This window comes from Trichomonas vaginalis, chromosome II, assembly GCF_026262505.1.
Source record: "Trichomonas vaginalis G3 chromosome II, whole genome shotgun sequence".
NCBI lineage: Eukaryota > Parabasalia > Trichomonadida > Trichomonadidae > Trichomonas > Trichomonas vaginalis.
Window position 1 is genome coordinate 13,718,870 of NC_067204.1, and position 27,142 is coordinate 13,746,011.

Here is a 27,142-nt window from a genome sequence, read left to right on the forward strand (position 1 = left end):
TAACGTAAACATTAACGTAAACATTTATTTCCGCATTTCATTACCTAATTAATTACAGACATAAAATATATTTAGTTCATTCGGTAAGCCTAAACCCTTTGGGTCAAGTCTCAAGCACATTCAATGAACGCGGTACCATGCGAATACAGTCACAAATGGTGGCATGTAATCTTTACCCGAGCCTGTTGGATTTGTTGTGAAAGTGTGTGAATGATTACCTGAGGTTCCACAGAAAATACCTGTGCTTGAATCTACTGGGTCAGTTGTGATATCATATCTATTCATTCCCCATCTATCCGAACCCGCTGCAAGATTTGTATAACCTCTTTTTGTTATTGAATGTGAATGATTTCCTGTTGTGTTTGTAGTTCCTGTATGAGTGTGCGGTGGAAGGTTTGCTTCTTTAATTTTCTTCGAACCTCCTGTTTGCTTTGAATATCTAGCACAGTATAAGAATTTATCTACAATCTGCTTCCACGTACCAAAACCTAAAACTGTTGCTGGATTTGTTGAGTTCATTGACGTATAAATAGAACCAACAGGATATAATGTTTGAAGTATTTCTGTCTTTAATGTTTGAAGCTCTGTTTTGTCTGCTTTCTTATCATATAAATCTTGAGCAGTGAATTTAACTTTATTTTCATCATCCATGACATAAACATTTTTACATCTAATTTTTTTCATCGTTGTTATGTTTTCATTCGATGTTAAACCTTGTGGAAAGTTAGGAGGTTTATAATATAATGCATCCCCATCAGTTCCGTCAACCGTTCCTTCAATACTTTCTATAGCAACAGTTGAGAAGAAGTTATGTGTATGGTTCTTATCTGCTTTAAGGTCTAAACATCCTGAAACCCATTCTGTATCAGCTTTAACTTTAAAAGTCTCCGATGTCCACTCATGATACCATTCAACCTTTTCTTTAATTTCATTATCTTTTTCATCAACATAAACCAAATTTGCCTTCTTATTTAACTCACTATCCACATATTCCTTATCCGCCTTCTTCATTATGTCATTTAGGAAACCTTCTATGAATTCCTCATTTAAATTAAATCTTCCAATCTTCAAAACTTTAAGAAATGCATTTAATGCGTAATATCTTTGTTCTTCTGGTGGAATTGATGTTATATCATCCGTTATTCCTTTAATTTTGAATTCATAAATAAAATTTCTTTTATATTTGATATCACTGCACCACCTTTGCAAACGAATTCGAAATGTTCATTTTTCAATACTATCTCCAAATCTCCATATTTCAACCTTTGCGTTTGTTCTGCCGTCTTTGAATTATATGCATATATGGCGTATGTAATGGTCTGAAGGGCCTGGGTGCTTTGCGCCTTAAGTTGTTGTGGTTTAATCATTTATTATGATTTAAAAATAAATATTTAATCTGTTATCTCATCAGCTATTTTTTCTATTTGAAATTGCCATAATATTTCATTCATGAATTCTAAATCACAATCAAATAGGTCAGTTATTCTAAATTTAATATTTGATAAATCTTTTGAATGAAGAATAAATGAATTCCCGGATAATTGAAACGGATATGATAAAGAAAATGTGTTTAAGTTGATGGATAAAATGTTTTGTATTGATGGGTAAGAGTTATGGTCTAATGTTTGGTGTGAAAATCTCATTGGGGTATTAACTTTATCACATTTGATTAAAATGAAATTGGAACCAGTGTCAGAATACAAAACATCCCCAACATCTTTTTCAAAATTTAATATCCCCAACAATGAACGAAGATGAGGAGTACAAAATTTAATTTTCATCGGAATTTAATAAGGTTATTTATTTCATCAAGTTCAAAAAGTTTATCAGGTTTTGATTTAAAATTTTCTTCATACCATACGATAAATGATTCATTTAAATAACTTAAAATCATGTTAATATCCCATTTCGTTATCACATTATTTATATACATATCATACGTTTTTTCAAGGTCATCTTTAATAAATGATATATAATCTGAAGGGTCTAAAAGAATGGGATTAAATTTACCACTCACAGAAACGAGAGTAACATTATAAATTCCGCTAAACTGTTAAATTTAATTCACAGTTATTATTCGAAATAATATTGATAATTGACATTTTTATTACGATTAACAATATGGTAAAGCGTTATTTTCCAGTGATAAATAAAACTAGAATAAGATTACCTCAAGAATTCATAAATTCAACGAATAAGAAATTCATTCATGTTATAAATTTTAGTGTTTTCAGAAAATATGAGTCAATGTCATATTCATCAACAGGTTATATTTCACTTCATTCAAATTTAGTTCAATCAAACCCATATAATGACCATTTCATAAGATTTTCAGATGGTATTAAAAATGTAATTGATAGATTAAAATATGAACAGATTGACAATATCGAATTTTTGGAATTTTGGTTTAAATATCCCGATGGAAAAAAGATTGAAGTTAAAGATAAAGCTGATACTATAACAAAAACAATTACAATGACCGATCCGGATAGTGGGGAACAAAAAGAAATAAAACAAACGATAGAAACTGGTGAAAGGTCAATTATTATTGATTATGATTCAAAGGATTATTATTCGATAATGTTAATGCTTGAATATTAAATAGCCTTAACAAAGAATTTTTCAAGTGATATTTTATATTCATCAACTATTTTATTATAAATATCATTATATGTTAAATGAAGTTCAGTTGTTGTTCCGTTCTTTGATATCTTAATTGTGCTAATATCCTTTATAGGATTTATTTTTGCAACTGTTCCGCAGCATGAAACCTCATCATCTATGAAAAATTGAATCTTAACGTCTGAATCTTGAACATCACAAAGAATGGCGATAATGTGAATTAATGATTCATAAGGTAAAATAATTAAACCGGATTGGTCAATTAAATTTATTATTGAATCATAATTATTAATTATTATATCACGGTAAATTTTCATTAATTCAGAATTAATGTCTATTTTATATGGGTTCTCGATGTTTGATGAAAGAGGTGGGGGTATGTTGGATAAGTGGGAATTTCAACAGGTTCTTTACCGGGTTCAGATAAAATGATTGGGTCTCCATTCTCATGGTTTTCTTCATTCTCCTCATTTTCGGTAAGTCACGAGTTAATAAATTTGGTTGAGTTGCTGACCTTGTTAATTCAGGGCTAACATTAACTTTAACATTTTGAATAATTCGTGATTTATCATCATTTACGTTATAACCAACCGTAATCTCTGCTTTTGCGTTAGTGTTCTTTTGACTAGTGAAACGTCTTCTCATTTATAATCGAATAAAAAAAATATATTTAAACTTTTATTTTGCTGGAACTTTTGAATCTATTATTCCCTGTATTTGTTCATGAAGTTGATTTTTATTTTCATCGAAATTAATAGACTTAATATATTCATTAATTGCATTCTTATAATCATCTGATTTCTCAAATTTTCTTTTATCTGATTCCTTAACTAAATCATAAGTTAAACCTCGTTGCTGATATAATGGTTTCTTAATTAAATCTTTGAATGCTTGAGATAAAGCACCTGATGCAATTCTTGCTACTATAATTGGTTGGAATTGCTGTTTAAGTTCATCTTTAACATTTGCGAAAACTGGATCGAATAAAGCAACTTTAAAGAATTTCTTGGCTGAAATTTCAGGTCTAATATTTGCATATTGACCATTAAACTGGTTAGAATATTGTGGTAATCCATCCGGTCCCTCTTCAATAGCATTTAATTCTTCATTGAAATAAGAATATGGATTATGACGGTATGAATTAATTGGACCATTTTCACCTTCTCCAATGTATTGTTTAACAGCTTTTCCATTTTCATCAAATTGCATAGGATAACGTTCATTATATGCTTTACGTTTAGGATAATCAGACATAGTTAATTTATAACCATTTATGACTTTAATATTTCCTTGACCATCAGTAACGAAAACTTCATTTATACCATCAGGTTTTCCATTTGGACCCGTAATGTCTGCTTCGTGTGCTTCCCAATTTGGACCATGACGTTTGGCATATGCTTGAGCTTCTGGTAATGTTAAAACGTTTCTCATTTGTTTAACATCTTTTTGAAGACCAGCAACAATATGAACTAATTCTTTCATTCCATCAGGAACTTTCATAGTTCTATTATATGCACCCTTTTGTTTGTCCCTTGTTTTAATGGAACCTGTAGAAGATTTGCATTTCTGTCATGTTTAATTATAAATAAAAAATAAAAATTAATTATAAAAAGTTAATCAAATTTAACACTTCCTTTATTTAAATCAACTATTATTTTTCCATGTTCACCTAATTGCTGATATTGTGTGTAAAGTTCATTAATGCTCATTGGTAAATTCACTTGATAAAGCATAACGTTCAACTGTTGACGACTAAACCCACTGAAAATGAAAAGGTTGATAGATTTGATTTAATGTTTGTGCTTAATGCTTTGAAATATTGAACAGCCATGAAGAATGAACACTGAATGTGTCGACATTGAGTTAATAACTGATTAAAATATGATTTCTCATTTGTTATTAGTTTTGATTTCACTGCATCATCTAGAAAAATGAGTGAATGCAAAAATTCTCTATCAAAATTTGAAATAGAAAGTGTTTCAAATAATTCATCCCGTTGTTTATCAATAATTTTATCCTCTAATCCTTGCTTCTTGATTGTATTATATAATTCTTTATACATTAAAAAGTTTTTTAAATAATCTTCTGCTTCTTCTTGTGATAAATAAATAATTGGAATTTTGATTAAATGCTTTAAAGATTCAAATGTATCATCTGAAGGTGAACCTGAACGGTTGATATAAATTAACACATGTGAATAGGGGGAAGTGTTAGCAATAATGATAATTTGTTTTAATATCGTTAATGTTTTACCTTTATTTTGTTTACCAATTGCTGCAGTGATTGAATTTAAGTAACATTCAGAATATGGAATTTTCATTAATTTTTCCTTAGATAGAGCATTTCTATTATCACTCAATGCTTCATTAATCATATCATCTACGTATGTATTATATACTCCTGCTAATTCTTCATAAGGGGTGGATGAATTTAAATCCATTTAATCAAAAATAAATTTATAATTTTAAACATTTCTATTCATCAATATTTCATCATATGAACTTCTATACTGTGGTGGTGTACCTGTTGGATGATATTTCAAACCTTCATCCGGTGTCCATGTCCAAATGTAGTCCTAGTAAACCAAACCTGAGGAGGATTTGTCACCTTTGAACAGTAAGTGTCATTTTCACCCTGAATGATTGGATAAGCTTTCACTTGTACTGTAACTTGTGAGTTGAAAGTTTCTAATCCATCAAAGAATATACCCGCTCCATCACGTTGAACTGGAATAGTGCATAAGAATGAAGTTTGGTCTTTCCATGTTCTAGCTAATGGCGTGCCATCATCATTCAGTGGTCTAGTTAATGAGTCCTCGTATTCTTCTGTGCATTCATTCACTCCATCTAAATCAGAAGCTTGAAGCATACGTGTAAAGAATATGTCACCCACTGTGGTCATCGCTTGATCGGGGAAGTTTCTGGAATCTATAGTGACCTGAAGACCTCGAAGCATTGGATTTTCTAAAACTGTTCTTTGCATTGCATTCTTCGGAAATGCTAACACAACATCTGTAACATTATGAAGAGCGTATGAGAAATCTGAGCTAATACCTTCAGGAGTGATGCAACCTCCATTTAGTGAACGAACGTCAATATGTTGAGCTGGAATCATGAATGGATCTTCCTTACTGAATAAACGTGGTATTGCTTTAACTGATTCTTCAATTAAACCGTATCCTGGTGTAATGCATTTATCCTCTAAAACTTCCATCTTTGTGCATGAAATAATAACGTCATCAACTGTTGCGTCAGCAGATGTAGCGGCTAAGCTTGTAATTAATTTGGCAGGAAGTCCGATTTGTTGGAATTTGCGATCATATTTATAAACATGATTCATAATCTTTTCATAATTTTCATCAGTTATCTTTTCATAAACGTAATTTTGTAAATCAGCAACTCTTAACGGGTCAACCTGACAAAATACTAAAGTATCCCTGAAAACATAATATTTAAGAATGATATCACCAAATGATTTAGGATAATCATCGAACGCCTGAAATGCTAACAAATCATTTACCGGAATAATCATATCAAAAGTGACATCAACTTCTTCATTTGCTTTCTTGAAAACTTCTGAAGGGTCAATATATTTACCACATACTGAGTTATCATATTTTTGAACATTATTATATAACGAATGAACAAACTTTTTAACTTTCCTTTCTGATTTTGGTTTATATGTTGCAAATGCGAAAGATTCACGGGCGCAATCCATCTGAAGATAACCGGCATCACCTCTTTCGGTTTCTACTTCTAATTGTTTAAAGCTTTGATTTGATGATTTGTAACCAACGAATAAACGCATGCATTTAAAAGCGGCATCACATGTGAAAGCTTTATTTGAAACTAGAGTTGCTTTAACTTTGCGTTTAATATATGTGTCACCTAATTGTTCACATCATGAGCCGGATTTGTAATTCTTAAATGAGTTTGTTTATCATCAAAATATGGAGCATCAGAGTCATAGCATGAACTTTCAAGTTCTCTATAATATCTTCTACCGTCATTCTTTGCGAATATTTCATTTATCTTTTCGAATGAATGAAACACATTTCCATTAATCGGTTTAGTGTTTGGCACCAAATAGTTAGTCGTCATTTATTATATAAATAAAAAATCAAAATTAAAAGATGAAAATGAATTTTTAATTTTAATGAAATAATCAACTATGGCGGCAGGATTCTTTAAGAAACTGTGGGATAAAGTAAAAAGAGGAGCGAGTAAAGTTTGGGAAACAATGAAGAAAGGAGCAAATTGGATATTTAAGAATAAAGAAGCAATTAGTGACGTTGCTGAATCAATAACGCCAAAAGCTGCCCCAATAAGAGAAATATTAAATAAAGGAGAAAAAGTTTATCAAAGACTTCAACCGATACTAAGATAAAAATAATATTTATTTATTTTTCCACTATCTACCTCCTATTTTATTAAGTATTCCTTCAGCTATTCCACCAATTGCGTTACCTGCTTGTGCTCCCATCGCCGGATTACCTGCTTTAGTACCTAATACCCCACCTATGATAGTTCCTGCCGTTTTCGCTACTGGTGCCAAAAAGTTTGCAACGGGTTTAATAATTTTTATGAACCCAACCCGCAGCTTTCTTAATTCCATCCCATAATTTTTTAAAGAATCCTGCCGCCATTTCTGATTTAATATTAATTAAAAAATATATTTCATCACTTATATTCTAATTTTTATTTAATGATAAATGAAACCGATTTTAAAAATAAATGAAACAGAGAAGGAAGAAATAAATGAAAGTGAAAATGTTCAACAAAAAATAAACGTTGTTAAACCCACCACTGAAATAAAAATTTTTTCATCTGTTGAAGAATTTAATGGCTATTATGCTAATAATAAAAAAATATTTGAAGAATTGACAACGTGTAAATTGAATAAAATGTTTAAAGTTGATGGATTCAAAATTTCAAAAATAAAAGGAGTGGTTAGTTTGAAATTTATTCCTCAATCAAGAATCACCTCATTAATGAAAATTGATGATTTAACAAAAAGAATAGAAGAGATTGAAGAAAGAATGAATCAAATAATTGATTTCATAAATTCAAACAATCATTAGTTTCTTAAAGTTCTATGTTGAACTCATCAAATTTCTTTTTAAAGTTTATTTTTTTATGTATGGGCTGAGTGTAAATGTCTTACAATTTTGAAAATTTTTTAAACCTTGATTTATTCAAAAACGTAAGAATAAAAACCGTAAGAATCATACATTTTTTACTTCATATGTTAAAAAAAATGATACAAAATCGCTCGATATTGTATGAATTCTTACGTTTACAAAAAAAGTCACACAACCCTTCCACATATACTACTATAAAAAAAAGAATATGTTTTAATCGCATTGTCTCATAAATCAATAAGATGTGATTGAAATGTATCAAGATTGCAAAATTACACTGTCGTTTTCTTGATGATTTAAATTTAATTTGTGAAAAAAATAAGAATATAGAAGGTATGATTGTGAATATAACGGAAATAGAGCATATTAAGACATAACACAAATATATTGACTTTCATAAGTAATTCGTTCATAATGAAAATAGTTTGAAGCATATTTGGAATACAAATATATATTTAAATTTTGACTAAATAATTGAAATATATCGTAGTATAACCGCTAAAATGGGCTTGTTTTTGGTGTCTGCTCAAGTTCGAATGGCGATCAACTTTTTTTTTGATTATTGTTATTTTTTCCTATAGAATAACGAGAATTTCACAATCGTATTACTCTCTGCTTATTAAAGTAATAAAATATACATTTTTAAAGATATTCAAGTTTTTAACAATAAATTGTCTATAATATACATCTGTACAATTATTATATAAATTTCATTATATGTGTTTAGTTCTTAGTTGATTTTTTTGGAAATATAAAATATTATTCCGAATAAAAAGTTTGTTTAAAAGCACACAGAACATAGAGTCATTACTTCATCATTAGAACTAATAGAAAACGTGAGTAGATTGTCTTCAATATGCTTGTAGAGCTTCAATTGTTTTTGGTAACAAATTCAACATTTTTAGACAAAAGTTTTGTATTTAACTACATATTTATCTATATAGTATTTTTACAGTTTCAAAAACAAATGTTTGATAGAATTCAAAAAATTCGATATTTGAACTTAAATTTCTATAATTAATTTTCAAATATATAAGCATTAGATTCTATGTATACTTTATTTTTACCAAATACATACTCCAAAAGATAATTTTTCCCTGCGAATATATAAATTCAAAGTTTTTTTTATGTATTTGTGTTGAAAAACATTTTGATTTTCACTGCAAAAGATATAATCTTTCATTATTCATAACTTGTAAATTTTATGAAAATATTAAAAATTACATGGGCTATAGCCCATGAAAAAGTTGAGTTAAAATGATATGATTAATTAAATAAAAGTAATACGTTTATATAGATAAACAAACAAAATAAAGCAATTTCTAATGGATAATGCAATCAGAAACGCATTGAAAGTATTCGATTGATTAGTTTTTTGAAATATAACATTAAATACTGCAAATCCTTCTTGATCAGCCGTATTCAAAAGATCTTCTATTTTTGCAAATGTGAAATGATTGCTTGAATCATTAATAAAAAAAAAAAAAAAAAAGGTAGTGGGGCCTCCAGGCACTTCGTGCCCTCTAGCCCCAAAGATGTTTAGTATGCAATGAAGTATAAAATGAGGTTTTTTTGGGTGTTGTCGGGCTTCCAGGCACTTCGTGCCTTCTAGCCCTTAAAATTTTTGAAAGTCGTTGCTGTTGACTTTTCGGTAGAGGACTCAAAATAGTATAACTATGTCCGGACAAGTAAGGGTCTATCGTCGCTACAGTAAAGTTACGGGCGTTCCAAGGAAGTATACTTTGAGAGACTCTTTAGAAACTTTAGACGTTGTACATAACCATCCATGTTTTTACTTTACATCCGATAAAAGTGGTTTGGAAACCGTTATGAGATGGTTAGAGGACATACATGACTGTGAGTTTTAGATACGATAAGATAGAATATGAGAGAGGTCCTATAAACCGGAGAAAGTGTCATATAAACATCTGTCAAAAGCCTCTTTTTTACTTCACTTAAAATGCCACGTAAGCTACGTAAGAATATACGTAAGAGGAAGAGAGCATTGAAACATCCAATAGTAAGACTAACACCACAACAACAGTTGCAACAACAAATGCTGAATGACCCCACCATGTTGCAACAAATGTCAAGCAACCCTATGCTTTTAAACCGAGTTCTTGGTGCACAGAGTGGAGGTTTAAGAGCGGCACTTTTAGCGAAAATGGCAGGCTATGGTGGAGCTGCAGACGGAACAGCCTATAACCCTCAAAGTCAAATGAATTTGAGTTCACTCAAAAATCAAATATCAGATGTCAAAAAGTCAAACATAGACATACAGAAGCAAATAAGTGAAAACGAAAAGAAACTAGAATATGACAGACACACAAAGAAACTCAATGAGTTAAACGTAGAGAAAAAGAAGAAAGAAGAACAACTGAAAGAACTAAGTACAGAGGAATATGCGAAAAAAGTGTCAGAAAAAGCAGCAGAAGTAGCAAAAATGGAACAAGATGTCATAAATTTGAAAAACCATACTACTCAATATAAAGTACTGAAAGATGAAGAGATAAAACAAAAAGCCCTGAAGACATATATGGATAGCGATGAGTATAAAAAAGAAGTTGAAGCAAATGTAAAGGCAGAAAAACTTTTACAGTTGCAAAACCAAACCGTACAGTATGAAAACTTAGCACAAGAAAGTAAAAATGACGACGCGGCTATGCAAAAGGCAATGAAAAGCGCAGAATATATAAAAGCTAACAATGACTGGTTAGATGCCCAAGCCAACGCCAAAGCAGCCCAGCTTATAGGGTCAATAAGGACAAAAATACAAGCGGATGAAGATAGTTCAAATGAAGCTTTAATGAATGCTGACTTTAAGAACGCCTTCGAAGCTCTTCATAGTAAGGTGAAACAAGTGAACGACTTCTCATCTGGAAAGAAACTGAAGTCTGAAGGTTTCGACAAAGAGTTAAAAGAAGTAGCACAAAATATGACGAAAATAACAGATGCAGCAACGAGACAGGCGGTTCAAAGTGCCTATGACGCCGTTAGAGCAACTGTTGTGGAAAGTCAAGAAAAAGAGTTACAACAGACCAAAACAGACCTAGTAAATGCTTTCTTAAAAACGAAAAGTCAGGTAGGACACTATGCTGCAGATGGAACATATGTGCCAGCTGGTGGAACTTATATACCAGCTGGTGGAACTTATATACTAGCTAGTGGAACCTATATACCACCAAACCCTCCAAGAGAAGCACCTGCACCAGGACTACCTAAAACATTTACATCGTCACATGGACACAGACACAGGCATGCACCAAAACCAGCACAACAACCACCTCCACAACCAGCACAGCAACCAACAGTTCAAAACCCTGCACAACAACCAGCACCACAACAACAACCAGCACAACAACCACCTCCACAACCAGCACAGCAACCAACAGTTCAAAACCCTGCACAACAACAACCACAAACAGAGCAAGGACATAAAAGAAGTAGAGAACAAGGAAACCAAGATTTCTTAAAAATGCTTAAAGAAGACTATGGTTACCCAGATACTCTTGACTTTAGTGACAGATATAAAGAAGCTATTAGAAAGTTCAAGGAAGGAAATACTGACCTGAACCTATTTAGCTTTATGGTTCAGCACCAAATGGGATATAATTTCAAACCTGGAAAATACAAGCTCGCTAAGGGATATGATTTAATAGCATATCATCCAAATGACATGACTGAATTTACTCCGAGATATTTGGTGTCAGAGATAAATGATAATTCAACTATCTTCATGAAACGCGTAAAAAATAGAGACGGAACGAAAGAAGAAAGGGTTATGAATGCGGATGACTTAAATAGGGAACTTGTTAAAAACGGTCTCGGAATATATGAAATGCCAGCAGATGAGGTACAAGAAACTCCACAGGAAGAAGTTCAGATACAACCAGACATGGAAGAAATAGTTCAGCAACAACAGCTAGAAGAGCCTGAAGGAAACGAACAAGTCCCTCCTTTGGAAACTAACTTCACAGAACTAGATGAAGATTTGGAACAGCCGAAAAATCTTGACCCTCAACAAGAGTATGAGGTGAATATGGAATCTTTCCAAGAGTCTAAAAAAAATTCGGCTGACATAGTAGAAGATATCGAAAATGTTTGCCGACATACAAAAGACTCCAACATCAGATGAAAATATTCAGCATAGAATGGAAGTACTGAAAGAAAATGTACGCAAATACAACAACCCTTTTTACTTACGAGCATTTAACGTTCAATCTTTGGATGAACTCGGTGAAAATAAAAGGTTAAATTTCAACAAAACATATAGAAATGAAACATTGTTTAAAGTTCATTCAGAACCTAACCAAGATGGAAACAAACCTACTTTTGTTTCTGCAGACTATGGAACTACAATGAGATGGGGTCATAAAGCTAATCCGGATAGGTGGTTCATAAACTTACAACCACAATTCCAAGAAGTTGTAGACGCAATGGAAGTGAATGGTGAACCAGATATAGCTGGTATTTTAAGCGCGGCTTTAATGCCATTGAAAGATATGAAACATGCAGATATTTGGACCAGTATGAAATGAACATGGCTGATGGAAATATAACACCTGACGTTCTAGAACATTTATCTCAAAGAACTAACACAGAACCATAGAGATGGTATATTTGGTGAAGAGTTTAGAAAGAAAGTTAGGGAGGGAGAAGGAAGAGAACCTATTGTACATGACCTTGCAAACGAAAGTTTACAAAATGTCATAAAAACTTACTTTGCAGACGATGAACTGAGAAGGGATGAATATTTAAGAAAACTCAAATGGACAGTACAAATGAAATGTTAGTATTGAAAAACATGTTCCTTGACAAAATAAAACCAACTACAGAAATAAACGACGCAAGACTGAAAGATTGGGTAAAAGCTTTCCCATTCACAAAAGATATTGTTGGTAACATGGAAAGAAAACCAGAATGGCTACAAAAACATATATTTGGAAACGAGCTTATTCCATATGGACAGGCACTGTTTGAAGAGCTTGAACCGGAAACTCAGGAAGAGTCATGCAAACAATACGCGAAGACTCAAATACAAACTATGACAAAATCTTTCTAGGATATAGGTTACCTGAGATGGGCGACCAGAGCCCAAAGGCAAAAAAGGACATGGGAAATTTACAACATACTAGGTGAACATGAGGCAAAGATGCAACAACTTGAAGCAGAGGGGAAGTTACCAAAAGCGACCAAAGAAGAAGAGAAGAGTAGAACAAAGTGAAAGTAGTGAAGAAGTAACTTCATCTAGTGAAAGTAGTGGCAATGAAGGAAAAAGAAGAGTTAAAAACTCAGTCAGGAAGAAAGTAAAGCTTGGTCCACGTGGGTTCTATTATGACACATAAATCCAAACTATTCTATATTTTTACACATATGAAATGTACGCCGCTCAGAATATAACGCCAACAGTTTTGGATGCCATGAATGGAAATGTTTCCGAATGGTATAACGAATGCGACAATGCCATTAGAAGGTCAGAAATAGTTCCTGGAACTTACGAATATACAACTGCTGTTTCTTATGGAAACGTAGGTGAGTTTGGTGAAGGTTCTTCAACAACAGTAGATATTGCTTGCGACAGGTTTCACATTATTTCTATTGACAACTCATTCTTATACGTGGAACAAGACATTGAAATAAAACCTTCTGCCAAGTTGTCTGACAAGAAAGGTTGCAATGGAATTTTCTATGTCGGATACCAATATGCTCCAGAAGTTTTCATGGGATATAAGATATATTCTAACTCTGACTTAGTTCAAACAGTAACATGGGCAAACTATGAATGGTTCGCTTTGAGAAACTCAGTACAACCACAAGCTAGAGAACAAACAGACCAGTATGCAACCATTGAGAAAAAGAAGACTTGACCCTAACGTTCCAGGAGTTTATGTTAACCTTTCTGGTTCAGATGGAACTGCTGCCACTAAAGTAAAACTGAAACTTAGAGTTCCTTTGTCATCTTTCCTCATCTTCAGGTTTTTAAGATACTTGCCAAACTGGGCAGGAAAAATTTCTATCGAACTTACTCCAAGCAAAAATAACTTAGTCATTGCACCAACACAAGACCCATTCACTCTTACTGTAGCTGGAACTGGTGGAGCCAAGTTTCTGTGACTTTTGCAAAGACAAAGTTGACTTAGACTTTGGTTTCTCAAACTTCAACACTTGAAGTAAACTATTATTTTCAATGCTGCTGGAACTGCTTGGGACCCAGTTAAGTTCACATGCGAAAAAATTGAATGCAAGAGAATAGAAAGCAGACTTGCAGTCTATATGTTGGACCCAGATATTTCAAATGCTTTAGCTGCCAAATATATTGCAGTTCCACTTATGTTCCCTATACACCAAATATCTGTCAAAGATTTGCAGGTGAAGTTGGAAACCAAAATCCAGGAGCCGCAGGTGCAAGAACAGATATTGCTTTAACAACTGCAATGAAACATGCAGATACTATGTTTGTACTGTTCAGACGAACTATAAATGACTATTCTTGTTTCTACAACCCCGGTATTAAATATCATATAAACATAGATGGCAAATTATATCCAAGAGAAGAATATTCCACAGTTGAAGATATGAGGTCATACAACTTGACATTAGATCTATGAACTTTAACAACAACTTCACAACAACCATTAACCCTGAAATGCAAAGTTCTATTATGCCATATGTGAAAGTATGGACTCATACAGGAGGTCAAAAAACTCAATATACAAATAGAGACCGTTCAAACTTTTGGCTTGGCATTCCATTTGCTGACTCAGAAGACTTTATGGGTGGTATTTCAACTGTTGGTACAGTTCAAATACAATATACTGGTGACAGAGACGGTCCAGATGAATTGAAAGCAAAGAAGTTTACAAAACCAATAGCACTTTTCACGGAAGATGCTCTTTTGAAAATTCGTTCGATGAAACCTGCTGGAGCTCCTCAGATTGGCATAACGACAGCTTCCATCGAGCAGATTTTGGCAGCAGGTCAGTAAGTTGTTCTTGAACTGACTTCTCTCCGTCAAATATTGACAGTACGCCAGTTTTGACATAAAATTGTAAGATAAACTTACCTTTAGAAATATCTGTAAGTTTTGAAGTTATATTTTTGTCAACGTCAAGAACTTTCACCATTTCAGTTATACCAACTTTCTTTGCTTTATGAAAATATTTTGGTTCAGCAAAGACTGCTATTCTATAACATTTTCCATTGTTTGTGTAAAGAACTACTCTGTCAATGTATTTGTACTGTTTGTGTGTGTAAACTTTGTTCTGCTTCAATTCGAAGAGATACTCGAATACGTCCATCTTTTTATTCTAAGTAAAATGTCATTTCCGAAAAATAGAAGCGTAAGTGTTTCAAAAGGTTTAATGGCGGTGGCAGATGTGAAGTTAAATTCACCAACTCAAACAAACACTCAAAGTGTTGTTGTCAATGTCAAAGACAGAGATGTTGAAGTGGGGAAACCATACGAAGACGAAGATGGTATAACAATTGTTCCTGTAAAAGAACAACCAACATACCCTGAAGTTAGCAGAGAGTTAAGTTCTGTTGCAGATATTCGAAACGACTACCAACAACTTAAAGACAAACTTAAAACTCAGGAGAAGATTTGTCAAGCTTTAGGTATAATGTTAAACTTGGTCGAACACAACCCTGTAAAAGTGAACTCATATGTCATTGCACCTCATGAAGTTTTGAAAGAACTATTGAAACTTTTGACAGAGGCAGACGATATAAACATCAAAGAAATAGAACCCGACATTGCTTGCTGTGGTGTTTCATATAATATCATTGACAAGATATACGTTATGAAAGGAGGTGAAACGTTGAACTTAAAATATAGTTTCCCAGACGTCATAAAAATATTTGACGACCACAACATTTCATTAAAATTTAGTTGCTAAGTAAATGGCAGAAGACATAGTGGTTTATACTATTACGACTAAAAACCCTGAGTCATATAATTCTATAACAACAAACTTACAAAGTCCTCAAGGACGATATTGTAAACTAACCTTAAACACAATGACGACTAAAGCCTGTTTTGCTCTTTTGACACCAGAAGACTTTTGTTGTGAATGGTAAAAAATACTTCTTTGAAGATACTTACTCAGATATACCACCAACAGGTTTTGTTGACTTATTTAATACTTTAAGGACGGATGTAACATGTGCTGCAACTAGAGCAGGTTTCATTATGTTTGGATGTCCGACTGAGTTTACTATAAACGATATGAGCTATAATACAAAACTTATATCTGGTTTTTACTACCAACAGTTTCCTATAACAGGAAAAGGTGTCATACAAGGTCTATCTATTCCATTGACTTTAAGTACACCTATTTTATATATTGTTTCAAACTTAGGTTCAAAGTGCTATTCGAATGTCGACAGAAACTACTATGACCAAAAGATACTCATGCGTATAAACAACACATTCTCTGCTGGTTTGCCTATTGTTCATTCGAATGCAGAGTTTTCAGCTTTAGTAAACTCAAACACTTTAGCAAACATAAACTTAACCTTAGTCGACGCAAACTTTGTTCCTGTAAAACTTTTATGTCCTATGTATTTGTCAATGACGGCAGAAAGTTTCGAATTGGAAGATGCAACTGGTGAAAGTATTGTACTACAAGAACAACTTCAACAACAAATAGCTCAAGAACAACAAATGCAACAAATGGAACAAATGCAACAACAAAGTCAAGAATAAAAAAAATATATTTTTTTTATTTTTATAAAAATGTACAGAATAGATGTTTCAGATTTTTATGACTTCCAAGCCTTCAGAAATATGTGTCCATTTAGAGACTATAACAAAGCAGTCGAGAATTTGAAACGTTTAGTCATTTATGTCGACTCTGCCCCAGAATGTTATGTCATGAAAGAATGGGATGTTGTCTTTAACAAACCAAGAGCAACAATAGTTTCAGAACAAGAATGTAGACAGAAACTTAAGAAAATAAAAGTCGTACAAGTTGGTATGAAGATGTTAGATGCTTGGGATATCTTATTGTCAAAACTTGAAGATTTTCAGTTCGTGGTATAAAGTTTTATACACCTTCTCCAAACTTCTATTCTATCTTCACTGGATATAAATACGAACAAGTAGAATGGAAAGAAAATATTATAGAAGCTTGGTTAGACCATGTCAAAGAAATTATATGCAATGGAAACGAAAGAGTCTATGAGTATATCTTATGTTGGTTTGCAAACATCTTACAACATCCAAGTGCTAAAAATGAAACTGCTCTCATCATAATTGGAAAACAAGGAACTGGTAAGAACACTTTCTTTACAGATATCTTATGCAAACTGTTAGAAGGTTATTCGAATCCGAATATGACAAACTTAGAAAACATCTGCGGTAAATTTAACTCTTCAATAGAGAATATGAAACTTATAGTATGTAACGAACTTCAAAGTATAGATACAACAAAAGTTTTGAACTCAGATGCTTTGAAGAGTCTTATAACACACAAAGTTGGAGTTGTTGAAAGAAAATATAAAGACCAAAGAGTTTGTGAAAATGTTGCAAACTTCGTCATGGTTTCAAACAATGCTGTTCCGATGAAGTTAGAAAGTTCTGACAGAAGATATGTAGTTGTCAGAACGTCAGATTCTCATATGCAAGATACAGAATATTTTGACGACTTAGCAGAAACTTTGACATCTGACTTTTACAACCACTTTTCTCATATTTCATGACATTAGATATTTCTAACTTCAATCCAAGACAAATTCCACATACCGAAGAGAGACAAACATTGTTAGAAGCAAACAAGAGTGTATATGAACTGTTCATAGATGAAACTGACTTTGAGTGTTTAGATGAAAGGTCATTGTACGATTCGTATAAACAGTATTGTCAAGAGTATGGTTATATGACAGCGTCTAAACGAACATTCTTGGCAAATGTCAAAAGTCTTTTAGACGTACAGAATGGTGTATATACAAAGAAAAATTTTTCTGAGTAAATTTTAAAAAAAAATATTTTTTTTATCCGATAGAAAAGATGACGAAATTCATCTCAGTAAACAAGTACATGTCAGGACTTAAAGAAGAACTAGACCCATTCACATATTTGAATGTTTACTTCTACCATTTTGAAAAGTCTACATATGACAAAGTTTGGAACATCGAACCGGTTAAGTTTGCTATTGTGACTAAAAATGGTGCGAAATTTGAAGACTTAGACATAGAAGGTTTGTTAACAGTCAAAGAAAGTTTTGACAGAAGGTTTCAAACCTTAAAGAAGGCAAAGCATACAAACTTGTTATACCTTATGAACCAAAGAAAGCAGACGACTATGAATATTATGAGTCTAAGATAGTTGAAGTTCAAGGTAAATTGGGTAAAAAGATTTTAGAGTCTAAGCCGGTGTTTGCTCCTAAAGAGGAAGAGAACATTGACATTGACCCAGAAATGTTCTAAAAATAAAATTTTATTTTTACATGTCAAATTTCTTTTTCTCTGGCTCTAGTTCTTTCTTCTCTTCTTCTAGTTTCTTTTCTTTCTTTTCTCTCTTCTTCTTTTCTGGTGGAGTTATGTCAAACTTCTCAGAACCATATTTTTGTAAAAGTTCTTTGTCCTTTAATAGCTCTTCTATTCTGTTTTCTATTTCATCTTCAAGAACAGCGCATGTGTCTTCTTTGCATTCTAAGAAGTTTTGTTGGACTTCATCTCTCCAAGAGGCGTCATCTCTGTCAACAAGTCTGTCATTGACAAATTTTAAGACTGCTCTGCTTAATGTTTTATGGTTCTTGTCATATTCCCAGAAACAGAACTTTAGAACAAATTCACCTTTCTTGTTTACACTATGTAAGATTTTATGGTCGACAGATGTTTTGCTGTCGAAAAGCTTGTCTCGAATATAGATAGCGAAATCGCTAGACATTTTGTAAAAGATAAAAATTTTAATTTTTCTAAAAATATGTTAGAAAAAAAGTTTGCTGACATTGACAAAAAATTTGAGAATGTTTTAAATAAGAACAAGAGGAAGTTGGAAAATGCTCAGATAAAACCCATACATGACAAGTTCTTATTTGCTCAGAATGGTATAACAGGTCTAATTGCACCACCTGGGTCGGGTAAGACTTTCACTTATCTTAAAATGGCTGCACAACAAGAAGAACTAGATGAGAAGAACCCATTCTATGAGTTAGTAGTCATTTGTAGTACTTCAGGTCAATTTGACCAAACCGTCAATTCGTTCAAAGATATTATAAAGAAGTCAAAACTAGTATGTATAAAAGACTCTGAGTTGTTAGATTGGATAAAGAAGTACCAAAGAAGAGTTTTGAAGTACAATGCTATAAATGAGTATGTCAATTCGAAGTTTAAAGACCCAAATGAGGAAATGCAGAGAATATTAGAGAAGAAACACTTCAGAAACAAACAGAAAGAGATAGAATACATTTCGAAGAAATTGCAATCTTACGATTGGAAGACTTACCCTCATAGATGTCTTCTTATCTTAGATGACTTTGCTTCTCATCCTTTGTTAAAGAATAGAGAACAAGACATGTGTCGAATTCTTAAGAAGCTCAGACACTTTAACATCTCTGTTGTCATTTGTGTACAGACAGCCAAGAGTTTAAGTAAGGATGTAAAGAGAATACTTACTGATATTGTACTTTTCCCCGGATTGTCCGAAGACGATTTCATGGAACTTATGAAAGAGTCCATGGCAGGTAAGTTTGACAGACATGAACTATGGAGAAGTACAAAGTCATACAAGACCCTCATACTTCTTTCAGAATTCATATCTACGCGAACAAAGTTCAAATTGTAAAAAGTCAAGCGTAAAAAATGTAAGTGTTGAGTCTTAGTCTGTTGTGGTGCTGGGGCTTTCGGTTCTTCTGGCTTTGGAATGGACTCGGTTGGTGGTACGTCGGACATTCGTTTGTGTCCTGTCGGAAGGAAGAACTCGGAATGCCAGAAGGAAGAACTTTTCCTGTTGGAAGGAAGGACTTTTCCTGTCGGAAAGAAAAACTTTTCCTGTTGGAAAGAAAAACTTTTCCTGTCGGAAAGAAAAACTTTTCCTGTCGGAAAGAAAAATTTTTCCTGTTGGAAAGAAAAACTTTTCCTGAAGGTCGGCCAAAAAGTTCTCAATTTTCGAAAATTTGAATGGTTTACGGACGGACAACAGAAAAAATTTTTCCTGTCGGAAAGAAAAACTTTTCCTGTCGGAAAGAAAAATTTTTCCTGCTGGAAGGAAGGACTTTTCCTGTTGGAAAGAAAAACTTTTCCTGTCGGAAAGAAGGACTTTTCCTGTTGGAAAGAAAAACTTTTCCTGTTGGAAAGAAAAACTTTTCCTGTTGGAAAGAAAAACTTTTCCTGTTGGAAGGAAGGACTCGGAATGTCGGAAGGAAGGACTCGGAATGCCAGAAGGACTCGGACAAGACAATTTACCTTATAGAGCTACCTGAGCCATCTTTGGTGTCAAGCTTGAAAAATAAACGCTTTACATGTATTTTTCAGCAACTTCGTCAAATAATTTTATAGCACTATCTATCTCATCTACTTCAAACGTTTCTTTACCTTTCGTGGAGCACCATACCTTTTCTCAAAAACTTCAAGCAGTTCTGTTTCAGCAGCTCTCATATCATTTACAAACACAACCTTAACTCTATTGACTGTACTGTCATATCTTTTAGTTATATTAAATGTTCTTCCTATCTTATATCTCTTTGTATTGAAGTCCTTCGGTTTCTGAACGATATAAAGTAAGCCTTCACTGCAACGTTCAGTATCGAATGAACCATATGTTATGAAATTATATCCAACAACTGGGTCAATCCAGAACAAAACTAGTGGTATAAGACTTTTGTCTATAAGATATGCTGTAGTTCCATGAAATCTTACCGATATCAAAAGCTCAGGATTTCTTGTCAAAATTTTCTGACTAGAAGCATTTCTAACCCAGTCCTTTGCTCTCTTTCCAGATGGTGTTAAAATGTCTGACAAAGAATATTTCTTGTATTTCTTTGAGTATCTTACGTTTAAATCACCTATTCTAACCACTTTGGTCTCATTGTCTATCTTTTTAACTGTTTCAAACTCTGTGTTTGTCATTTCCTGTTCTTACATACAAAATAAAAAAAAATATTTTAAAAAAACTAGCGTTATTTTTTTATTTTTTCTATCTTGAGGAAATTCATGATTTCAGGGATTTTTTTTACGATTTTCATGTGTTTTAGACGACCCCTGTAAAAGTCGGGGTCGCAATTTTTTACGATTTTCATAAGCGTTTTATGCAAGGCCGAAAAAAGTCGGTCTAGAGAAATTTCACGATTTTCATGAGTTTTAGGCGACTACGGTTTTTAACGTACTCGCAATTTTTCACGATTTTCATGAGTTTTTTTACGATTTTCATGAGTTTTAGGCGACCCTCGGTTTTCCGCGGGTCGCAATTTTTCACGATTTTCATAAGCGTTTTACATGGTAAACGTCATTTTTTTTACGAAGTGCAAAAGTTCTCTTCGTAAAAATTTCACGATTTTCATAAGCGTTTTACATGGTAAACGTCATTTTTTTTACGAAGTGTTAAAGTTCACTTCGTCAAAAAAATACAGTTATATCATGAAATTTGGTCATTTTTTCCAGCAAAAATATATTTTAGGTGAGACCATGTGCCTATGTGCCTCGGTCAAATGAACTTCTCTTAAAATTACTGACAACATGACATTTTGACAACAACACAGGAAATAGACTTCTTCGTATATGTTTTGTTGAGATTTCATCGTCAATGAGCGTAAATCAGACAAAAATGAGTTTTGGTTGAAAAAACAGGTGGAGCCACTTTTGGCTCGACCTCAAAACAAGCATTTTGTGAAGAATATACCAACCCGCGGAATTCCGGCGGTTGCTTTTTTTATACAAAATTCAAGAGTTTTGCGTGTTTTCTACGATGTTGTCAAAATGTTTTGTTGAGACTTCTTCGTCAATGAGTGTAAATCAGGCAAAAATATATTTTAGGTGAAGAGGTGAGATCTCACCTGTTTTCTCACCTCTTTTCTCACCCCATATGTCCTTACTGAAAAAGTATGTGTTCCATATGTCATTTTACTCAGAATTCAATAAAAATATATTTTAGGTGAAGAGGTGAGATCTCACCTGTTTTCTCACCTCTTTTTTCACCTCTTTTTCACAAGCGTTTTACATGAATTGTACGATGTATATTTGAAATCCTAAACAGTTTTGTAGCTTCGATTTCCTCTGTCAGTACATCGAATGTTTTAACAATGCCGAAAGTTTCTTTATATTTCTTCTTGACATCTGAAAGAAGGAAATCGTCAGCAGTTGGATAGTTTTTGTTCAGAAATGCTAACATGTCCATTTTATCTTCTGCTGGTTTCTCTGCTTCTTTCTTTAAGTCAGCATAGTCGTTTCGCATACGTTCTATCTCTTTGACGGAGTAGTTATATTTCCTCATTGCTGCTTTACATTTTGAACATTGTGGGTTCATTTTTTGCGTTATATTCTGAAACCTTACCTGCAAGTATGACTAAGGCGTCAATGGTTTTCTTTAACTCAAAAGTTGCGGGTTTTATCTGTTGGTTCCATACCTTACCTCTTCTATCTTCATCTCTTATCTGCCATACACATTCAGCAACTAACGAAACAAAGTTGTCGTAGGTCTTTAACTCCCCAGATTTATATATGTCAGAGATGTTCTTATATAACATGTCGCAGTCTTTGTCCATGACTTTGTGGTTGCAATGAAATCCAAGAAACTCATAGTTTATCTTTCGTATGAACTTCTTGGTTTCAACTGAGTCAGTTGCTTTGACTTCTATTTCATCGAATTCTGGAATAGTGAGCTTTTGTTGTTGGATTTCAGGAAGTTTAGGTAGATGGTCAATAATATCCTGCATTTCATAAAATATTCTTCATTTGTTTCATCTTTTGCAGTGCAATCTAAATCTCCTTGGAGAAGTTCTTGCTTTATCTTCTGGATTGTTGTTTCGAAAGTATATGAAGAAGGAATGAAGCTTTTCATCTCTACTAACATAGATGTTGGGTTCATGACTAACGAGTTTGGTGCTGTTGTTGCTAACATGTTCTTACAATAAAAATAAAAAATATTTTTTTTTAAAAACTAACTTTATTTTTTATTTCGGGAAAATTCATGAAAATTCAACGGGTGAAAAAACAGGTGAAAAAACGGGTGAGATCTCACCTCTTCACCTAAAATATATTTTTGCCGAGTTCAGCAACAAATTCAAGAGTTTTGTGTGTTTTCTACGGTGGTAGAAATGAGGGTGAAAAAACAGGTGAGAAAACGGGTGAGATCTCACCACTTCACCTAAAATATATTTTTGTCGAAAAAAATGGTTCATTTACTCACAATATTTTTGTACAAAACGACCCCAAACCTTTAACCTCTCTTCTGCAGCTTCTAATGCTATCTTAGCGAGTTCATATTCTCTAAATTCTCTCTTTAAATCTTCTTGTTCCCATTGGTCTAGTTCGTATGGAGAGTCTCTATAACCAGAACATATCTCACGTTCATGTTCTATTTGTTTAAGCACATTTTTTCTAACTTCTTGTTCGAACAAAGGTTTTGCATTCTCTACTGTATCTTCAAGTTCTTCTTCATCTAATTTCTCATGAACTTTCTTGTCTATGGAGTCCAGAATTTTTCCAACTGCTATGCAATATTTTGGAGAAGCCCACATTGCTATATAGTTTACAAGTCTTGGGTCTACATACGTTCCTCTAACCTGTTTGATTTCATCAGGAATTCCTGCATGAACCTTGTATAAAAAGCAACCGTCGGAATTCCGGCGGTTGGTATATTCTTCACAAAATGCCGTATAATACTCTTCCCAGGACTTATTTTCCAACAACTTTCTAAAGTCTTTCCTAAACTGCTGACACATATTTGTTACATTTATATAACCATCCTTGTCTCTACGTAAGACTTCAATACCGTTGTAAGTGCCTTTTGTGAATGTTTCGCCATTAGATTTGTTCGTGAACGTTTTTGCTTCGACTGTCATTTTTCAGTACGTACAATAAAAATAAAAAATATTTTTGAGTGGCTTAACCGTCGGACATCCGTTTGTGGCTTAACCGTCGGACATCCATTTGTGGCTTAACCTCAAAACAAGCATTTTGTGAAGAATATACCAACCGCCGGAATTCCGACGGTTGCTTTTTTTATACAAAATTCAAGAGTTTTGTGTGTTTTCTACGATGTTGTCAAAATGTCGTGTTGTCAGTAATTTTAAGAGAAGTTCATTTGACCGAGGCACATAGGCACATAGGCACACCTAAAAACCATCTAACCAAAACTCATTTTTCAATACTTTTTCAGCACTTTTCCGTAGTTGTATATGAAAGACAATTCGAGATAAAAGTCATAGTATAATGAATAATATGCTGCACACCGTTTGTTGTGAACCAAACTTGAAAGTCAGAGAAACTGTTACTAGGTGGTTCGTAGAATTTAGAAGCAAAGTCATAAAAGTCCTTACCAATACAAAGAAAAACTGTTGTTGCTTGAACTGAAACTTGCATGACACATGACATTTTGAGGGTCAAACACGTTTCTATAAACTGTCAAATCTGCTGGTGAAGTATAAAATTAAATGGACCATCTGGTGGTAATGGTTCGTTCTGGTTTAGTAACCGAAAAATTGTGCCCAAGAACGTTTGTCTACTCCCAATATAAAAAACTCTGTATCTCTTGGAGGGTTAATTTCAATCTTTTGAAATGAAACTGGAGTTCATCTTGTTATATTCTAGTTTCAGATAGTATGTTCCATTTAGTAAAGAGTGGTATTTTTCTTGAAATTCCCAGTAGTATTTGATTTGAGTTTGGAAGTCATTTAGAGTTTTCTCAAGACTTTCGTCTGAACGAATTGTAAAGATTTTCATTTCGTCAAATTTTTCTATTAGACCATCAGAGCCTTTATACTGACCATGAAAAATATACTGCAAACATAAACGCTTAGTTCTATTTGGAAAACAAAACTCTTCTAAATCCTATTGCCTTTGCATCTGAAGGACTTTGAAGCCAACGAATTGGATAGTCAAACCTGTATGAACGGGATGAAATTTCTTCATCTGATATAGTCCTACCGGCATTTGTGAAGAATAGTCTAACGGTTGTATCTGCTACTTTTGTTCTTTGTTTTTCAACCTGAAGCATTTAATATATGTAAAAATATACTGTTTTAAAAAATGTTTTATTTCATGCAATGTTTTTATTTCATGCAATGTTTTATTTCTGTGCCGTCTTCAAGTATACCCCAATATTTCCTTTTTGATATTACATGAACTTCGGAAAATACCTTGTCTAGCTTAAAAACAGCCCATCTTTTCACCGGACCATTCCCATTTCAATGAGTTTTGTTATATCCTTCTCGTTCGTCATGAGCGCGTCGATGTTCTCATAGTAAACCACAACTTTGGATTTGACTTCGGAGAAGAATTTGTTGTAGTTGTCAAGGACTGCTTTGCGAACTGAGGTAAGACCAATGTTCGACAATAGTTTTAATGTGGTTACTAAAGCCACTTTGACCTTCGGTGAACTCGTACTTCAAAACAAAAGGAGAAAACCTTTCAACAAAGTTGTCGACCTTCTCATAATGTTTACTCTTCATCTTTTGAGGTTTTTAATGGAATATCCCCATGTCGAATTCATAAGCAATTTGAGTGTCATTGCAAGGGTTTGAAGCTTTCCTAATATCATATAGTTGTTGTATGACCTTTCCAACTGTATAGTTCCTTCCCGGGAACTCACCATCTTCGTTTGGAATTCCAGTCGGAATATATTGGACAAACTTCATGTACGCAGCGTTAAGGTCGACATAGTATATCTTTTCGTATGAGTCAAACTTTTTGCATCCAATCGGCCCAGTTTGTGGAAATTCAAGTGAGTCTCTTATCTTCTGAGAAACTTCTCCTGTTATCTCATAAACATCGTCAAAGCAACCTGTTTCATATAAAACCTTCTGACCCAACTCAGATGCTCTCCAATACAATTTGACGTCGATTGGATGCCTCAATGGAAGTTTGTTTATAGCATCTTGAAGTTCTTGCAACCTCATTGGAAGTTCTTCTGGTTCAGGTTGGTATCCGAACAATCCAACTCCTTTTGGAACTGTGTACTTCTTTTGTGCTAGAACTTTGTCTGGAACAACTTTTGGTCTCACCAACAATGAAAAGTTTGTTTCGTCTTTTGGTACAAAAGTTTCTGTCAGCTTGTCATCTGGAATTGGTTCCAACAAACCTTTCTCGAAAAGAATGTTAACAGCTCTGACAATGTTGCACTTGCCTCTTCCGAACAACGGGTGTGTAAGACTTTCGTTCAACATGAAGTGGTTGTGGACAATTGCAATCTTCAACCATGGTAAGTCTTTGTCAACAACATAGTCGTCATGTGAAGAACCTTTCTCAGTCGGAATGTTGACTCGGATATTGACATTTGCCAACGGTGCAATTTTTGTCAATTGACCTCTAAGAAGGTACCTGGTTTTCACACATGACTCAAGATACTTCATCTTCTCATCTGTAACAAGACCAGAGTTCCTGAGACATGTAAGAATACAAGGTTCGTTGACAATTGTTTCAATTGAATTGTAAATTCCATACCTTGTTAAGTCAATGTCAGACTTATTTATGAACGGGAAGTATCCAGCATATTGTCTGACTGCTTGAGGGTTAGGTTGGTACCATTCGAACTTAACACTTGCAATTCCTTCAATTGCATTCAAAATATCTGAGTCGGAGTCAAACATTTGTTCTCTCTTTGTAGTCTTGAAAGCGTCAAGAAGTTGTGCGGCTGTTGTGACATTGCCATGTGCATAGTAAATATGGCCATCCAAATCTGTTACGGTTAGTCTGAGATTGTATCCTTTCTTATTTCCGTCTTGTATGGCAGCAAGTACACCCATGAAGCCTTCTTTGTTCTTTCCTTCGTCAAAGTTTACTGTAAAGGTTCTACCAGATGTAATTTTACTTCTAACTTCACGGTACTTTTGATATGCATATCTTGTTCTTTCCATGGGAGCATGTGTGTCTTCACCTTTTCCTTTTTTCCTTCTCAAAGGATGAAATTGTTCGTCATGTTTCCAGTAGAATCTGGCAAAGCCGTCGTGTCCTTCAACTTGAGGCTCAGTAACATCGAAAGGCATTTCCATAAGACGTTCTTCTTCTAACCTCTCTAGTCTGTTTGGATAATTGGCGCGTGCTGTTTCTAAGTCCATTTCGTAGGTCAGACCAGCCAGTTTGTCATAGACTTTTATGGGTCTTCCCTTCCTATATTTAAAATTCTTCGAAACTCTCCAACCATATCTTTGCAACTCTGCTTTTATTCTAGCAGACCTTCTGTCCATTCTATGTGGGGGCATTTTTATAAAAATAAAAAAATAT

The 27,142-nt window shown here is 33.6% G+C and overlaps 9 protein-coding genes and 1 pseudogene across 10 annotated transcripts, besides 2 other annotated features; 6 read left to right on the forward strand and 4 right to left on the reverse strand.

Annotated features, from left to right (window-relative positions):
- Positions 1 to 4,400: part of a mobile genetic element that runs on past the window's edge.
- On the reverse strand, positions 121 to 651 carry TVAGG3_0540500 (phage tail repeat-like family; the record flags this gene model as incomplete). The annotated part of the gene is made up of 1 exon (XM_051237888.1): positions 121 to 651. The coding sequence occupies one exon, from the start codon at positions 649 to 651 to the stop codon at positions 121 to 123; it is 531 nt and encodes a 176-aa protein (XP_051095712.1).
- On the reverse strand, positions 3,528 to 4,122 carry TVAGG3_0540510 (uncharacterized protein; the record flags this gene model as incomplete). The annotated part of the gene is made up of 1 exon (XM_051237889.1): positions 3,528 to 4,122. A coding segment is annotated over one exon (595 nt), but the record flags the coding sequence as incomplete, so codon positions are not given.
- Positions 4,401 to 6,792: 2,392 nt separating the features above from the next.
- On the forward strand, positions 6,793 to 7,008 carry TVAGG3_0540520 (uncharacterized protein; the record flags this gene model as incomplete). The annotated part of the gene is made up of 1 exon (XM_051237890.1): positions 6,793 to 7,008. One exon carries the CDS (start codon positions 6,793 to 6,795, stop codon positions 7,006 to 7,008), a length of 216 nt encoding a protein of 71 aa, XP_051095714.1.
- Positions 7,009 to 9,722: 2,714 nt separating this feature from the next.
- TVAGG3_0540530 (protein of unknown function, DUF4106 family) lies at positions 9,723 to 10,069 on the forward strand (the record flags this gene model as incomplete). Its single annotated transcript, XM_051237891.1, has 1 exon — positions 9,723 to 10,069. A coding segment is annotated over one exon (347 nt), but the record flags the coding sequence as incomplete, so codon positions are not given.
- Positions 10,070 to 12,063: 1,994 nt separating this feature from the next.
- Positions 12,064 to 27,142: part of a mobile genetic element that runs on past the window's edge.
- On the forward strand, positions 13,141 to 13,554 carry TVAGG3_0540550 (uncharacterized protein; the record flags this gene model as incomplete). The annotated part of the gene is made up of 1 exon (XM_051237892.1): positions 13,141 to 13,554. A coding segment is annotated over one exon (414 nt), but the record flags the coding sequence as incomplete, so codon positions are not given.
- Positions 15,124 to 15,660, forward strand: TVAGG3_0540560 (protein of unknown function, DUF4106 family; the record flags this gene model as incomplete). The annotated part of the gene is made up of 1 exon (XM_051237893.1): positions 15,124 to 15,660. One exon carries the CDS (start codon positions 15,124 to 15,126, stop codon positions 15,658 to 15,660), a length of 537 nt encoding a protein of 178 aa, XP_051095717.1.
- Positions 16,323 to 16,469, forward strand: TVAGG3_0540570 (uncharacterized protein; the record flags this gene model as incomplete). Its single annotated transcript, XM_051237894.1, has 1 exon — positions 16,323 to 16,469. The coding sequence occupies one exon, from the start codon at positions 16,323 to 16,325 to the stop codon at positions 16,467 to 16,469; it is 147 nt and encodes a 48-aa protein (XP_051095718.1).
- TVAGG3_0540580 (uncharacterized protein) lies at positions 18,362 to 18,653 on the reverse strand (the record flags this gene model as incomplete). Its single annotated transcript, XM_051237895.1, has 1 exon — positions 18,362 to 18,653. A coding segment is annotated over one exon (292 nt), but the record flags the coding sequence as incomplete, so codon positions are not given.
- TVAGG3_0540590 lies at positions 18,690 to 19,564 on the forward strand (annotated as a pseudogene). Its single transcript has one exon. A coding segment is annotated over exon 1 (875 nt).
- Positions 23,101 to 23,538, reverse strand: TVAGG3_0540600 (uncharacterized protein; the record flags this gene model as incomplete). Its single annotated transcript, XM_051237896.1, has 1 exon — positions 23,101 to 23,538. A coding segment is annotated over one exon (438 nt), but the record flags the coding sequence as incomplete, so codon positions are not given.